The sequence below is a fragment of the Ascaphus truei genome, chromosome 2, assembly GCF_040206685.1.
Source record: "Ascaphus truei isolate aAscTru1 chromosome 2, aAscTru1.hap1, whole genome shotgun sequence".
Taxonomy (NCBI): Eukaryota; Metazoa; Chordata; class Amphibia; order Anura; family Ascaphidae; genus Ascaphus; species Ascaphus truei.
Genome location: NC_134484.1, coordinates 334,039,368 through 334,056,315, shown reverse-complemented (window position 1 = coordinate 334,056,315; position 16,948 = coordinate 334,039,368). Strand labels below are relative to the sequence as shown.

Sequence of the window (16,948 nt, the reverse complement as noted above, 5' to 3'; positions counted from 1 at the left end):
GCTGGAGAGACAGAGAGACTGTTCCATTCCCTTGAGTAAGTACCCCAAGGAGAAAACAGACGCAGCGGCAACCTTGACGACAAAAATTACAGAGCTCCAGAATATGAAGGAGACTCAGATACAGATTCCTCCAATACGGAAAAAGGTATTGGCTCTGCCCAAGCACCAGTATCCCACAGTAACTAATGAACGTAAGGACAAGGGTACAGTGAGAGTTGGGGACTCCACGCAACTTCAAAACAAAATTACGAAGTTTGAGCCACCAAAGAAAGCACTAGCCAAACCTACAGCTGCCCAACAGGCAACAAACAGAGGTAGGATTGCAGAATCAAAGCCAGAAGAATCCTTAGCTGAAGAAGCTGAACTGGCGACTCCGTGGTGTGGAGAAGCTGCAGAAAGACCACTTCAAGTGCAGAAAACTCTAAGGGCTAGTCCTAACTGCTCTACAACTGTTGCCATACACTTTGTCTACAAAAAGAGGAGTGCCCGACGCAACACAAATCTCAAGGCCGCGCACGCGATAAAAAGACTTTACGTGGAAAAAGTCCTCCTCGAGCGACTGAGGAGTGCTGATCTCAAGCATCTTCGGGAGGAGACAAAAATAAACTGGAGAAAGGGCTCCAATCCCAGCGGGACAGACGGTTCTCTTCCTCCATCCACTCTCATTCAAGTCACAGAGATATCTAGAATGAGAGTGGAAGGATGGGCTTTGGCCGTGGTAAGCCCGAGCTTCCCACAAACAGGGGAGGTATGTAACAGGGGACTTATCCCTGTTCAGTAATGTGCCTTTAATCTAGCAGTGTGGTAGTTAATTACTAAACACCACCTGCCTGATTAGATTGTTTACAAAAAGCCTGCCTTTGAGACAGGAAGTGACTCCTCCTTAGCGCTGACTGAGAGCTGACCTTTGGAGAGACAGAGCAGAGGTTCTTGAGTCCCAGGAGAGACTGTCCAAAAGAAACCCAGATCTCTGGAGCTGACCAGTCTTGAGCTCTGCACAGCAGAGCTGATTTCAAGACACAGGGAAAACTACTACACCTGAAGCTGAACCAGGAAGTGAGAAGATTTTCCCTCCAAACCACAAGGAACAGATAAGACTTTTATTTACAAGACTTTCTATATCTGCTTAATTCATGCTATGTGTTTGGGGACTTGGAGAAATGCTTGACTAAGGGAGATGTGAATTAATTGAATAGTGTTTTCACTAGAAATACTCCCAAGTGAATGGAAGCTTTGTTCCCCCCCCTTGTTTGGATGTTTTCCTGATAAAAAGGAAAAGGCACAATAAAGCCTTATTATAATTTCACCTTATAAACGTCTCCCAATTGTGTACCTCTGTGAACGTCCGTCTACATATATGTATAAAGTTTTATTAAGCAACCCACCCAATAACACCAGAAGGCTTTCAGAATCTCCTCTCTAATTTTTCAGCTTGGCAATGCGCCTTAGGTAGCATTTAAGAGACGCCCATTCGATTTCTATTTAATTAATGTCTGGAGATTAAAAAAGATCAGGCATATAAGAAGATGTAAAAACATTTTTAAAAAGCAGGGAAATAGCACAGAAAATAAACCCTAAAACCTCACTCAATACTACCTCAAGTACCACTGTACTTAGATCCCGTCTTTTTCTAAATTTGTTTGGATTGGCAGGGCAAGCTTAGTAACTCGCCTCTCAAACTGCCTGGAGTGTCCCTGATTGGACAAGTTTTCATTGAGCACATGCTTGCTTGGATAATGTACATTAGTGTATACTGTACATTGTCATAGCCATTAGATATACTTATTGTATTATAATATTCAATTGAGTAAGCAGAGTACACAAACTACTTTTGACAGTATTTATGCTATGTCACACAAGCAGGAACTATCTCTATTTATTTCCCGCCACTGACTACTCAAAGCGCATGAGTAGAAAATTGACTTTCTCATCCACTGCTTTGTTTCAGTGCACGTGTTTACTCCTGCTGTACATATAAGTGTTGTTATATGCTGTACGGACTACATGGCAGCCGCTATTAACAATACATTGCATGAACAGTTCACTCACTGTACCACCATAGTGATCAAAAGGGATTAGACAATTTAATCGGTTAAGTCATAGACTACGCAAAACCCTTAACTTTATATATTAATGCCCTATTTTGTGCATTATTGTGATATACATCATGCCCAAACCCACGTTATAGTTGCAATTATATTGGCAACATTTGTAGAATACAAGTAATTTTTTTTAATAAACTGTAACTCAAAGGTACAGAATATTATAACTTGCCCACCTCTAAATATTACAGTATATGGTTTGTGTTTGAGATCTGTAATAATTATAAATACAATTCCAACACTTTCTATTTAGAGTCAAGTAATAGCATATAATCACATTTTATATGCTGGGGAAAAAAATAATTAAAATCTCTGTTTTGTGTAGCTACTCCTTTATTGGGTCATCTTGACCCATTATTGTGGTCTCTGTTTTGTGTAGCTACCCGAAAAAAAATTATTTTATAGAAATCCCTGCAAGCTGTGTACAAGTAATTTAAAAGTCAACCCCATATCTTGCCATTTTATTCAATACATTAGGTGATCGGTCCATTAAAAAATAATAATCAGGCTCTGTTAAAGTGTACATCATGTGTCTTTTTAGTTTTGGCTGTTTTGTGGGAGCATGTGGCTATCTTTTTTTTATCATTAGAGTGCTCCATCAATGATATTGAGCACAGCTTGAAGAGGGACTTCTGTTTTATTGCTCATACTGTATGAAGCTGTTCTAAAGCCATATGCCTCAGTTAGCCAGTGGTGGAGCAGTAAAGCTGCATTCACATTTTCTTTTGTAAGGTGAATTTCTCTGTGCTGTTCTCTATCAGAGAAAATCTTTAAACAGCTCCAGTTCAGCCAAATCTTACAATGCAAGTTAGTTTCACTGAAACAAGCATAGGTTCGAATGGAAGCACAGAAAGCTTGGATTTAATTCTTGTAACTTGCACATCAGGAGTTTCTTCTACTTCTACAGGTGTGGGGGAAGAAAATGAATGGAATTCTTTCTATACCTCCTTTAAGGTAAACTGCATGCATTAACATTGTATCACTTATAGCAGTAAATAGCTATTTTTGTGTGCTTTGCATATACAATGTGTAGATGGGATTTTTTTTATTGGCATTTTATATGTTCCCTCTAAAATCTGATATCCTGGATTTTTTTAATAATATAGTGTTTCATCCTCATTAGCTAAATATTATTTACTGTATTCAGACATGATGCTGTAAATTCTTTGCAGCAAGTTATAGTGATATAGTACATACTGTAATAGTTGTGGAAAACATATGCCTTTTTTCATCTGTTTTATGCTCTATTCTAATAAAGGTTTTAATACAAAAGTGATGCATAAGGGGTTATTTATTAAACCATGATAGTGCCGATGGAGGAGCTATTGCATAGAAAAACTCAAATTGACTATACTGGCAATTGCCTTGCGATGGTACCTCTATCGGCACTCATGCAGTTTAATGAATAACCTCCTTAAGTATAGTATGTACACAATATAATATATACACTTGTTCTACTGATTAAATATATTGATTGCAGGTTGCGGGTGTATATATACAATATACATATATATACAATATACAATATACATATATATATAAAAACAAGCCTTAACGATGAATATGATTGTAAGTAATATCATGTCAAATGATCAAGGTTTTGCTTTATTTTCTTCATAACCCCATGTGTTGTGTGGAAGTTAAACACAAGTTTGCTCTTAAAGTTTAACATCTGCTCATACAGTAATATTGACAGCAATTCATAACAACATATTACTGTACTAACAACAAGTAAATAGTAATACTATACTATTCCTTTATTGTGATTGTGAACAATAGAAACTATATTGATGCCATCTTTTCTAGTCATATTGTGGAGAAATAAAAATGTCATGCCCAAAGTCATATAAAGTAGGAACTGGATCTCAAACCAGGGGTTTATGAGTATAAAGACATTGACTTCATTATAGGCACGAATTCCCTTATCCAATCTAACATACTTTTTAGTTTGTATTAATATACATGTTTTCAAAAATAGAACCCCCTTGTGCGGAAACACTAAGAAACACCCTGCAGTGTAAAAAATCAACTTTTAATTGTATAATTAAAAAAATATATGTGGTTGGGGAGTAACAGCTACGAACGACAAATAAAATATTAAAAACGGATGAGGTTCCAGCACCACTAGCCCTATATAGCTTCATTGAAACATTAAATTAGAGAATATGTTGATCTGGCCCTACACAGTGATAGTATTAATAGTGGTAGGATTCAAACAAATCTGCCACTTATTCCAGAAGACTTTTCTTTGTGCTAAGCATCAGCCGTGGGTGTTACGATATTATCTATTACGACAGACTGACACCATTAACACACTTAAGTGTAAGCGCATATACGCCCACACGCCGTTCTCCGTTTTTAATTGTTATATTTGTCATTCGTCATTCTTACTCCCCAAACACACATATATTTTTTAATTATACAATTATAAGTTTAATTTTTACACTACAGGGTGTTTCTTAGTGCCGTACAGGGGGATTCTTTCTTTCCTAGTAAATACACCACCTTGTTCCCTGCGCGCACCACCGCACTTCTGCTGTTTGGGACTTTATTCGTCACATATTATTAGCCCTCGGAGACGTTTGAGCAGAGTTACTCCACGCCTTAAAAAGCGTGAATTTATTTTATTTTCAAAAATAGTCGTAATCTGCATATCAGTGTTACTGAGAAAGAATCATTCCCACCTGCTGCTTTATTTGTTATTAATGTACTGAATGCCAATATCCTATCAAGAATAACTGTGGGATATCATTTAAAAAGTACAGGACATGACAATATGTGACCTTTAAAAGTTACACTATTAAGCACACATTTTGCAAATATAGTTAAATAATTGACCACTGAAATGTTCTTGCCTCATTCTCAGTATGAAGAAACCTTCATAATTAAAGATTCCGCAATTAGTTAAGACTGAGAATTACCAAGGAGGATCATCATCATCAACAGGGGGTAGAGAATACACACATCCTGTAGCATGTCAAACCACACAGTTAAAAGCCAGCCTCAGTAACTATGGTACCATGGCTGTTAATTCACTGCAGAGGAGCAATGTTAGACTATATTACCCGAATAGCAACTAGTGCATCTCAAATTGATATTTTCACTGATGATAAACTAAAGGCTAAAGTTTCTCCTTTGATTCAAAATAATGACCACATACACATACTTTAAAGCACACAGGTAGAGGTTATGAAAAATCCTTGTAACCTTGTGATTGGTACTGTAAACCCTGCCCTATTCCTATTGTCTGATTTTGCTGCACTTATTGTATTATTAGAATTTCCTGTACTGTATTCTTTGTGAAGCTCTGCATACACTTTTGGCGCTATATAAACAAAGACATATAATACAATACAATATAATCCCTGCAACAGTTGCTATAGATTGGCCAACAGTGGCTGATTTTTGTAAAAATATTTAATGCATACACTAATTTTGGTGTTATTTTAAATTGACAGAAGAGAAGTGAATTGTGATTACCTGTATTTGCTAAACTTTCCAGCATGCTGACTTAAACCTATTGTACTAAAGTTTGCATTCGCAAATGTAGACCTAATTTAGTAGAGTATCCATTGACTTACATACCTCCCCAAACAATTCTTTATACAAAATGTGGAGAGATACCCTACCTGTAAAAACAGTTGAGAAACTCCAGAGACACCTGATTAATATGACACTTTTAATCATTTTAATACAGTATACTTTGGATATCAAAATTAGCCCTTTCCCCAGGTATCACAGGTGTTGTATAAAGGAGACTTTGGGTAGGCATATAAGACAATGGTGCTTCTTCCTCCTGTCAGGTTTTCAGACAGCTAATCAGACGAAAGTATAATGCTAATAATTATGCTTCTCAGATGCTATTGGATAATCCACAGAAAACATGTATATAACCATGCGCACTGGGATGGTTACAGCTCTCAGCATGACTTTGCAATAGATTAAACAATAGAAAATAATAATGTACAGAATATTAAGACATTGGAGCTATAAACTGCTAAATATGTGGCTTATTCTGTATATTTTTAAAGAAAACATGAATGTATTTGAGGGGCATTTGCATTTGGTAAAAGGAGTGTTGCGGTAATTGACCTGCTAAATTAACCTTTTTTCAATTTTCCTCCTTACAGTATTTACAGGTAACTTCTCCTTAGGGACTCATTTAATAGTATTTCCTGTGTTTTTCAGTATAGTAGCCATGTAATAAACCATATTGGGCATGATTAAATGTGACATTTTTCCGTAAGCTGGTAATTGAAACTTCAAATTGAAAAGGGCCAATGATTGTTTCCATGTGACTCAATGGGTACACATCATTTGTATAAAAGTCACATCTTTACCTGGGTAAACAAATTAGGCAGAATTAATTGAAAAAAAAAACACTATGATAATTCTGCCAGATGTTTTTGTAACACTGTTGCAATTTGTTTTATAATAATCTGATGAAACACAACCGTGCGCAGTATTATACATGTTCTAAGTCACGTGGAATCGTGTTCATTATAAGGCAGAGCAACTTATACTTGTTTGTTTCATTCTAGTGGAATTGCAGTTAAAGTCAGGTATTTCCAAGCACAGGTTCCTTTTTTTTCTCTCAAAATGCTAAGAATATGTGCAATTTATTTTTGTATTTTGAATTAGCAGTAACAATACATTTAAAAACAGCCTTAAAATACAGTATAAAAATAATGTAGGTATGTGTCTATGTGCAGTATGTACAGTATATACATATACAGCTCATGGATTATATCGTTTTATAAGCGGATCGCATTGAAATAATGTATAATTATATGCATTGTACAATAAAGTATTTAAGATACCAATAATCGTGTTGTAAATTATTCATAAATACGAAAATTGTGAGCCATGCTTGCATCGCCTTATAAGTGGGTTCTCGTTGTAACGGATCGCGTTATAACGCGGTTGACCTATATATATCACAGATTAGTTGTGTTATGGTGGGTAAAAAAAGTGACAAAAAAAGTGACAAAAAAAACTCCCCCATAAAGCATATAGCAAATGGAAATATTACTGTGTGCTCGTTTGCATGTCTTAGACAGGACTGCAACCTTACCTTTCACCATTATTGCCCAGCATACAGTGCTTCCACTGCATGCAAGGGATTCTGGGAAATGACATGCAAATGAGCACACACTGCCACCTTTTGCTTCAAAACCATTTTGACAGGGACCCCTATAAGCTTATGCCTGCCATATTACACAGCTTTTCAGCATAGCCTGGGTTAAGATGCATAGCTAGTAAACCTACCCACAGACAGCTGTTTCAACCTTTTGAGTCTCATCAGTGTGAGCCTGGTTAAACTGGCTTTGCAATTTGAAGCTTGGATAGGTATCCACCACACATTAGTTAAGTTATGGTGGGTAAAAAAAGTGACAAAAAACCCTCCACATGATTTAAGAAACATGCTTCACGGGGGAGTGTTTTTTGTCACTTTTTTTACCCACCATAACTTAACTAATGTGTGGTGGATACCTATCCAAGTTTCAAATTGCAAAGCAAGTATAACCAGGCTCACTCTGATGAGTCTGTCATCCCAAGGAGCAGTGCTGATATCGATCATTTTTTCTTTCACACTGATGAGACCAAAAAGGTTGAAACAGCTGTCTGTGAGTAGGTTTACTGGCTATGCATCTTAACCCAGGCTGTGCTGAAAAGCTGTGCAATGCAACAAGCTAAAGCTTATAGGGATTCATGTAAAAATGAATTTGAAACAAAAGGGGGCACTGTGTGCTCATTTGCATGTAATTTCCCAGTGGAGGCACTATATGCTGGGTGATAATGGTGAAAGGCAGGGTTGCAGACCTGTCTTAGACATGCAAATGAGCACACAGTACTGGGGCTTGTAACTCAGGAAGCAGCTGGTCTCCGAGGCTGAAATTAACGTGGATCAGTTCTGGATACCCCCCTGCTTCAATTCTGTGTTATTAATTTTTTTTTTTAAAAGCTTCATTACCTTAGCAACTACCCCCTTCAACCACCCCCTCTACCCCCAATAAAAATTAAAATACAATACAAACACCAATACTAGCCAATACACCCATTAATTGCCAGTGTGGTTGCCTATGCCCTCAATGGGAGAAAAGATAACCCAAATAGCAATGAATGGCACCCTACTACCAACCCCTCTACCCCCAGCAACTCCCCTACTCCAACACATACAGTACAGTAATGGGCAAAATCACTATTATCCAGATCTGGATAATTGCACATTTGCCCATTAAAAACAAAACATTACCTAGACAGCATTTAATAAATTAAAGTTGTACTTATCCCAGCCAGAATGAAGGCCACCCTTGTCCTCATCACTGTCCTCTGCATCTTCCATGGGCAGCAACAATAAAATAAAAAAATAACTACTGACTGTCATGGTAGGGGTAGCCGGCCTCACAATAATAAAGGTGAAGATCGTCTGGCCGCCCCTGTAGGGGGGAGTTGGATGATCAACTTTGTTAGGGCCCTGGCGGGAGGATTTGACAGAGAGAGAGATAGAGACAGAGACAAAGAGAGAGAGAGATAGTGGGTGGTGGGTGACTGACTCTTGGGTGGGTTGGTGACTGACTGTCACTTGGGTGGGTTGACTGACTGACACTTGGGTGGGTGACTGACTGACACTTGGGTGGGTGACACTTGGGTCGGTGACAAATGGGTGACTGATTGGTGGGTGACTGACTCTTGGGTGTCGTCTCTTGATAAAGTCATCCCAGACGAAACGAGTAGAGCAGTGTGCTTTTAGAGTTCCTATGGTCAAACAGACTCTTAATAATATGCCTTTTTAAAGGCATGTTTGGACTTTTATACAAAGTTTTATTGTTCCTCGCTTATTGAGGAGTGTCGGTGTAATACAAGATCGCCAGTAGCATTTGTATAACAGACTACAACAGAGCAAACATCACGAGAACAGCTGAAAGAGAGGAGAAGGAGCCAGACTGCAGTCGCTTTGTAACATCAGAAGGCTGAGAGAGGATGGCGTCCTATGCTTCCCTGGGTGTTCTACTGCCTGTGCTGCTGTAAAAGATTTATACCGACATGCTTGTTTTATCTACCACTTTGTAAGTAGGGTCAGTGCTTGCCTTGTGGAAACCTTAATTAAACGTACTTCACCATATTGGCTCTTCTTTCTTCATTTTAGGTTTCCAGTCCACCCTTTATTACTGGACATTCAAAGTATGTATCCACACATGTGTTTATTATTTATAAACACTGTATTTAGGTTGCGCCCTCTGTTCCTCTTTATATATATATATATATATACTGTATATATATATATATACTGTATATTATATATATATAAAAAAAACTGGAAACTCGCTCCTCCTGGACCAGTTCACCAGCTCTAATTATTACAAGAACACAGTCAATATATATTTTGTTTTTTCACCAAGTGTGCCAGACCTTTACTGCCAAAGTGCCAGTTTAAATAGCAACAACAGCAACACATTGAGGGAGTTAGAAGGAATATTGTGCGAAAGTCTCTCTCTAGCATCTCACTTGAAAAAAACCTCCTTTAAAAAAAATAGAAGTTGTCACAAGGTTTACTACAACCAATCAGATTGTGATCGCTCACATGTTATATCTCCCAATCCGATTGGTTGGAGTAATATGTGATGACAGCCATTTTGTTTTTTGTGACGTCATCTTAAAGGGTGGGAAGCATAGCCTTCCTGATTGTCTGGCTTCCCTCCCTTTTGATGACGTCACATACTTTAAAAAAAAAATCTGTCACATGGTAAACCATCCAATCGGAATGGGGGTGTATATTTTGACACTCAAATGTGACATCACAGGCCTGTACCATATCATTTGAGCTTAAGAAGACGACGAGACAACAGCCGCCCATTGGATTACAAGTAAAGTAGACAGACGAAAAGAAAGAAGAAAAGAATGAAGAAATAAAAAAAGAACGAAGAACTCACCAGGGAGAAGTCTCTTCAATCAAGATTTTATCACTGACTTCTTCGCATCGGCTATTGAGGAGTAGTGCATCGAGGGTCAAGAGTTTGTTCTCGCATAGGTTGGGGGTGAAGACATCAATGGTAAGAAAATAATTGATTGTATTTTATTTAATTGTGTATTTTTTTTAGGTTGCCCATTGACTGCCAATGGGTTTATCTATGCCCTTTTCGGTCATAGATAAATTCAGTGACAGGCAATAATTTTTTTTTGGCAAATGCTTGTTTTGTATTTTTGTTTTTATTGAATTATTGTGTAGTTTGGGTGCTTGGTTTGATTTAATTTTGTATTGTTGGTGCTTGGTTTGATTTAATTGTTGTGTCTTTTTGGTGCTTGTTTTTTTTTTGAGAGTTGGGGGGTTGTATTTATGTATTGCACTGTAATTCTATTTTTGAATGGGGAAAAGCGCTATTAGCCATTTTCGGTTAATTGCACTTTTACCCTTTCCTGTTGTTAGTACAGGGGGTGACTGAAGGTAGTAGTTACCCCAGGGTGGTGTTTAGGCCTTTCAGGAGGGTAGCACAAGGGGTTAACCCCTTCATTACCTTACCGGTTGTAACCACAAAGGTAATGAAGAGGTTAACTTCTACTGCCACCCTCCCACAAGGCCTAAACACCCACCCTGGGGCAACTACAAGCTTCACCCACCCCCTGTACCAACTATGCAGTGCCTGTTATTTAACCCTTTCATTACCTTAGCGGTTAGCCGCTAAGGTAATGAAACTGGCTGCAATTTTATTTTTATTGCACAGGGTTAATTCCGGAATCCGATGGGGACCCCGTGGACACCCAGAGACCGGTGAGAACCCAGGGGTCTCCGGGGGGTCCCCGCCAGCCTCCGGTATCAATCCTGTGCAGTAAAAAGAAAAGTAAATGCTTTTATGCATCTTGAAAGATCTTTAGCATCAGCCTTTAGCTGGCAATAAAATATTGCAAAATTTTAAATTACGATAAGCTTATAACTGCATAGTGAATAGCAGTTTCTGGCAAAAAAAAGTGCTTTTGAGCTTATTTTGACTTTTTGTAAGACTTTTTTTTTGTAAGTGTTAAAGCTCGTTAAAAGCCGTTATAGCGCAATACTGTTCTGTTATTGAAGTTTAGTGAAAAGCAAAACAGGCAATATTGTGCTTTAAGGGCATTCAAAGTACATTAATCCACTTATCACAATTTAGTGAATAGGCCCCTTAATCTCTGTTCTAGCCAGGGGGAGCCCAGGTGTGGGGAGGATTCTAGGGCTGCTACCGGCTCATTGATGTATACGTTAAAATGTGTGGGAGTCAGGCTGCAGCCCTGTCTTGCTCCACAGCCTTGACTGAAGATGACTGTCCTTTTGTTATTTACTTTCACAAAGCATTTGTTTTCCTAGTACATACTTTTGTTATGTCGTATGTTCTCCCCCATATTCCACTCTCCAGTATTTTCAGCAATAGACCTGTATGCCAGATGGAGTTAAAGGCCCTTTTAAACTCCACAAAACAAGTAAAGATTTGGTGGAGTTGTTGTTGTGGGCGTAATTATTGATCAGGCTTTGTAGGGTGCAGATGGGATCTGTGGTGTGGTGTTTGGCAGGAAGCTTGTCTGGCTTTTACTTAGTGCACACTGATCTGTCAGGAAAGTGATGATTCTGCTGTTCAAGATGCTGTTGAACAACTTCCCCAGGGTGCTGCTGACACAGATGCTTCTGTAATTGGATGGGTCCAATCTGTTTCCTCTCTTGTGAATAGAGGTTATCATTCCTTGGTTCCACAGTTCAGTACAAAAAGAAGAAATACTACCGCTCTCCACATGTGTTTAATGATATATACAAATAGGGTGCATACGGGTATTAAACAGGACTTGAAGAACGGGTGAGGTTACTAGATTAACCAAAAAGAATCCTACTGCACCGACACACTTTATTCGAGCAAATACCCAGTATGTACCTGGCAGATACCTGGAATGCGCCGCTCCTCACCTCTGACAAGCCCCGTTGCGTTTGCCTTCCCAGCCTGGGTTAATGCCTGGCTGATGGGCGGCTGATCTGTTAAATAATAATGATTAGGATTTAATAGGATGCAATGCTTCGCGTGTCTACCAGATGGCATAAATTCATGAATTGTAATGCAGTACAGGCATACCCCGGTTTAAGTACACTCACTTTAAGTACACTCGCGAGTAAGTACATATCGCCCAATAGGCAAACGGCAGCTCACGCATGCGCCTGTCATCACGTCCTGAACAGCAATACCGGCTCCCTACCTGTACCGAAGCTATGTGCAAGCGGGGAGACTATAGAGCCTGTTACAAATGCGTTATTTACATCAGTTATGCACTTATATAACGATTGCAGTACAGTACATGCATTGATAAGTGGGGAAAAGGTAGTGCTTCACTTTAAGTACATTTTCACTTTACATACATGCTCCGGTCCCATTGCGTACGTTAATGTGGGGTATGCCTGTATATATATATAAACTGTGCAGTATTGCAGCCAGCGGGAATAAAATGCTTCAATCCCTGCCTGGAAAATAACCCAATGCACTCGGGCAGAAAACAGTCACAAACCTCAATACACCCGGGTATACCCGAATTCGTGGGACTAGCCGAGCTCGAATAAAGTGTGTCGCCAGTGTATTTGCACTCACTACCAGCGATATGGGGCTAGGAAGAATTCAATCCTTGGGAGACAACCCATTAGAAACTCACTAGACATTCTAAAGTACGTTATTTAACATATATACATAACTAATCTTATATAACATAAAATAAAATAAACGGGATGGGTACCAGGAGGTAAGTAACCAATGTGGTTTTGAGCAGATAAAAAGAGTATCTCTTCCTACCTCTTGTGGTGGAGGACAGAAAATATATATTATTATACTGCTCCAATGGTCATACACGTTCACAGTCACATATAGTTGCCCGTGGAAACATATCTCTCATCATGTATAGACACTTAGTAAACTCTGTGTATGCTTGTATTTAACCAGAATTCCTTAAATATGCGTTGCAACACTTCACTTATTAGGTATAACTTGTACCAAGAGAACCTTATTGCACTATTTAGTGCCGTCCCTTTCGAGTGAATATCACACTTGTTAATCACCTGTAGATGTGTAGAATATACCTTTATATATACCTATGTGTGTATCCACAAATACTGCGATTAAGGGTATCTCTAAGTGAACTTAAATCATAGTGTCGTGCAAGCAATCACACATTGAGACCAGATCCGTGAGCAAATCTCATAGCTATTGCAGTCAGGTACTGGATGAATACGACCTGTGTCTTGGTGCCACTCGACGGAGCTTCCTCTCACAGTTCCGGACCCGCGCTCCCTGATGACGTCACTACTGTGACGTCATTAAAACCGACGTACGTTTTGTGCCGCCCGGCGCTTTGTCAAGGTAATGAGAGTGGTGAAGAGATCACATCCCCAACATCTTATTTGAATGGCCGGAGGTATGTCTACCTAGACTGACCAATCATAACTAAGATAGATGACGCAGACACGTTAATGAGGCTGATGTATTCTCATTTCGATCGATATTAACATTGTGTGTGCCTATTCAATTCTGCAATTGCTGTGATATTTGTTCTGTTTTGTCCTTATTGTTATAACAATTAATAGGACCTTGGATGAGTGTCACTGTGGACTCATACTATGACAGGAGTAATGTGTCACTAAATGTGGATAGAAATGCTACGATGTATTTTATGTACAGGTAAACGGATGTGCAGTAGTGAGGGGAGACATACAGGAATAGCATCTGGAGACGCTATCCCATTTATAGTTACTACCTCACTGTTGGACATTCTTCTATGTATCGCTATCTTTATGTGTGTACGCATCTGTATATAGATATAAACATACGGATACATGCACGTAAAGGATGTGTATTTCGTAGGAGTGTGTGGACATTACAATGACCGCCTCTAAAAGTCAAAAGGGTCATAAGGGGTTTAAGACTCCACTGTATACCCGGATCCCCAGCTAATGACAATTGAAACCTGTATGTATGGATTCAGATAGTGCAATGATACCATAACTGTCTATACCGAATGGAGTATAGCTACCTCAATAGATAAGGTTGGTTCTAAGTTCTATTGGATACATACGGCTAGTTCTACGTAGTAATGCATTCATCCTCTTCAGTTGGTTAGTAGTTATACTGAGTGTCTACAGGTACCTATTCCCTACTCTGGATACATATAAGTAGGTGGTTCCAACCAATTAATGCCAACATCTTGTTTAGGTTTTATTACAATGGCTTGTGTAAGGACATTATAGAAATGCGGAATAAATATATCCCTCATTCAGTCCGTTAGGTTGCAACGTCTGAAGAGTGAAAATCCATTGGCATTCTCACTGCATCAGGTGTTTATCCCAATTCCCTTTCCAGGGACCCCATGGTATGTGTTCAATACCACAAAAGGTGAGATATTGTGGATCACCATTATGTTGTTCGTGAATGTGGCGTGCGACCGGGGTATCTTGGGTGTTCCTAATCGACCCCAAATTTTCGAGAACCCTCACTTTTAGGGCTCTATGGGTTTTACCCACGTATCGCATGCCACATCTACAGGTAATGAGATACACCACCCCAACCGTTAGGCAGTTGATAAAGCTTTTAATACTGTGTTGTTTAGAGTTTGGTTGGTCTAGGATATTCTTAGTGTCATGAAAGGACAGGCTCGACATCGTCCGCATGGGTATGACCCAGTCGGTCTCCTATCCCCTAGCCATGTCCTTTGTGTTTTAACCAGGAAGTGGCTATGTACTAGCCTATCCTTTAGGTTTTTAGCCCTTCTGCAGGTCATAGTTGGTGTCTCTTTCAACACCTGCTTTAAGTCAGGGTCATTTCTCAAGATGTGCCAATGTTTGTTAAAGATATTGCGAAGTTCTTTCCACTGATTACTGAAAGTACCGATGTATCTTATGGGTTTCTCGTCTTGTGTATTTATTTGCTGCCTGTCACTTAGAAGGTGCGCACGTGTTGTGTCTTTTGCCCTTATATACGCTTTATGTATCGAGTTCTTGGAATAACCGCGCTCAACGAACCTTGTGGTCATATCCATCGCTTGGTTTTTAAATTCCTGCAAGGTTGAGCAGTTTCTGTTTATTTTATGTTATATAAGATTAGTTATGTATATATGTTAAATAAAGTATTTTAGAATGTCTAGTGAGTGGCTAATGGGTTGTCTCCCAAGGATTGAATTCTTCCTAGCCCCTTATCGCTGGTAGTGAGTGCAAATAGGATTCCATAGTTCAGGGAAGTAGCCAGGGTTACTATACTTAAGCATCTCATGTAGAATCCCTCTCTCTCTCTCTCTCTCTCTCTCTCTCTATTTCTTGTACTGTACTGTATCTCTCTCTCATCTCTTTCTTGCTCTTTTGCATCTCTCTCTCTCATCTCTCTCTCTCTATATATATATAGGTTTATGTGCCAGTTTTTCTACTGAATACACACCTTTTTTTGTACCTCCTGAGTGTGCTGTCTCCTTCTTACCTCGTGATCTTGGGATCCTGGATCTACTCGGTAAGGAACCTATCTATATATATATTTCTATATCTCTCTCTCATCTTTCTAATTTCTTTCTCTATCCTTCCTCTAACTCTCTCATATCTCTCTCTCACTCTCTCTCTATCCTTTTCTCTCTCTCTCTATCCTTCTTCTCTTTCATCTCTCTCCCTCCCCTTCTCTCTCCTCCTTTTTTCTCTATCTCTCTCGCCTTCTCTCATCTCTCTCTTTCATCTCTCTCTTGTATCTCTCTCTCAAATCAAATCAAATAAGCTTTATTGGCATGACGAAAGAACATTTCAGTATTGCCAAAGCATGACTATGAGGGGGTAGGGTATAATGATTACACATTACATGAACAACAATTGGTAGAGTATAATGATTACACTGGCGACACGTTTTATTGAAGCACGGCTAGCACCGCAAGCCGGGGGATGCCCCGGCGTGCTAGCCGCACTACCTCAGCGTGCCGCGCATCACCGATGCGCGGTCACGCGTCATCGGGTGCCTGCGCCCCCTGCACGCGCGTCCAGGGCTCCCCGAGGGAGCCCTGGTGTCCCGCGATGTGGGGGACGGTGGCAGGGGGTTCCGGGGGACCCGGCGGACCCGGCAGCGGGAGGGAGAGCGCCCCGATCGGAGGGCGCTCCTCCGCTGCTTCGGCGCGCGCCCGGCACCCTCCGGCACGTGCCAGGTTACTGCTGCGGCCGAGAACGGGCAAATGCTCGAATAAACTCGGCCGCAGCAGTACACATTACATAAACAACAATTGGTAGAGTATAATGATTACACAGTACATGAATAACAGGGGTTAGGGTATAATGATTACACATGTATTGGGTTTTCCCCCACCCAATCGCATATAGAGTGCATGTGAGGGGAACCTATATGTTACCAGGTGTGGTGCCTATACATGCAGGTTCACAGGAGGCCTGAGCCTCCGCTGATGGGAACCTGGGGTGCTTCTCTGGAATGTTCTCGTCGGTCAGTGCCTCTACCTATGTAGGATTGTATAGGAATGTAGAATGGCCCTAACATAGGAACCCACCCAGAAACCACATACACCAGGGTTATGGCTAAAAGGTTTACTGGATGAGCAACACAACACAATAGTATCATATATAACAGTGCAACAATATCAGCATACACAACAATATATGCCACCCTCTGCCACTAGCTGGCAGCTATAACCTTGCCCCTAACTGGGCTATACCTTCTTAGCCCTAACTGGGCTATACCCTTACACCCCCTTCCCCACCCCGTGTCCAGAGAGTCCAAGCCCACCCAAGTGTGTGAACAGGCCTGTCACATGTGAGGAGCAAGTTAAAGTTGGTGCACGTGTGGAAGGTTGTAAATACCTGCCCAGGTGTTCCTGCA

At 40.0% G+C, this 16,948-nt stretch overlaps 1 protein-coding gene across 1 annotated transcript in view; it reads left to right on the top strand.

Annotated features, from left to right (window-relative positions):
- Positions 1-2,903: 2,903 nt before the first annotated feature.
- NPSR1 (neuropeptide S receptor 1) overlaps positions 2,904-16,948 on the top strand; it is a 376,437-nt gene continuing 362,392 nt past the window's right edge. The window contains exon 1 of the mRNA XM_075589097.1: positions 2,904-3,056. Coding sequence (XP_075445212.1) covers positions 2,904-3,056 — 153 coding nt within the window. The remainder of the gene's footprint in view (positions 3,057-16,948) is intronic.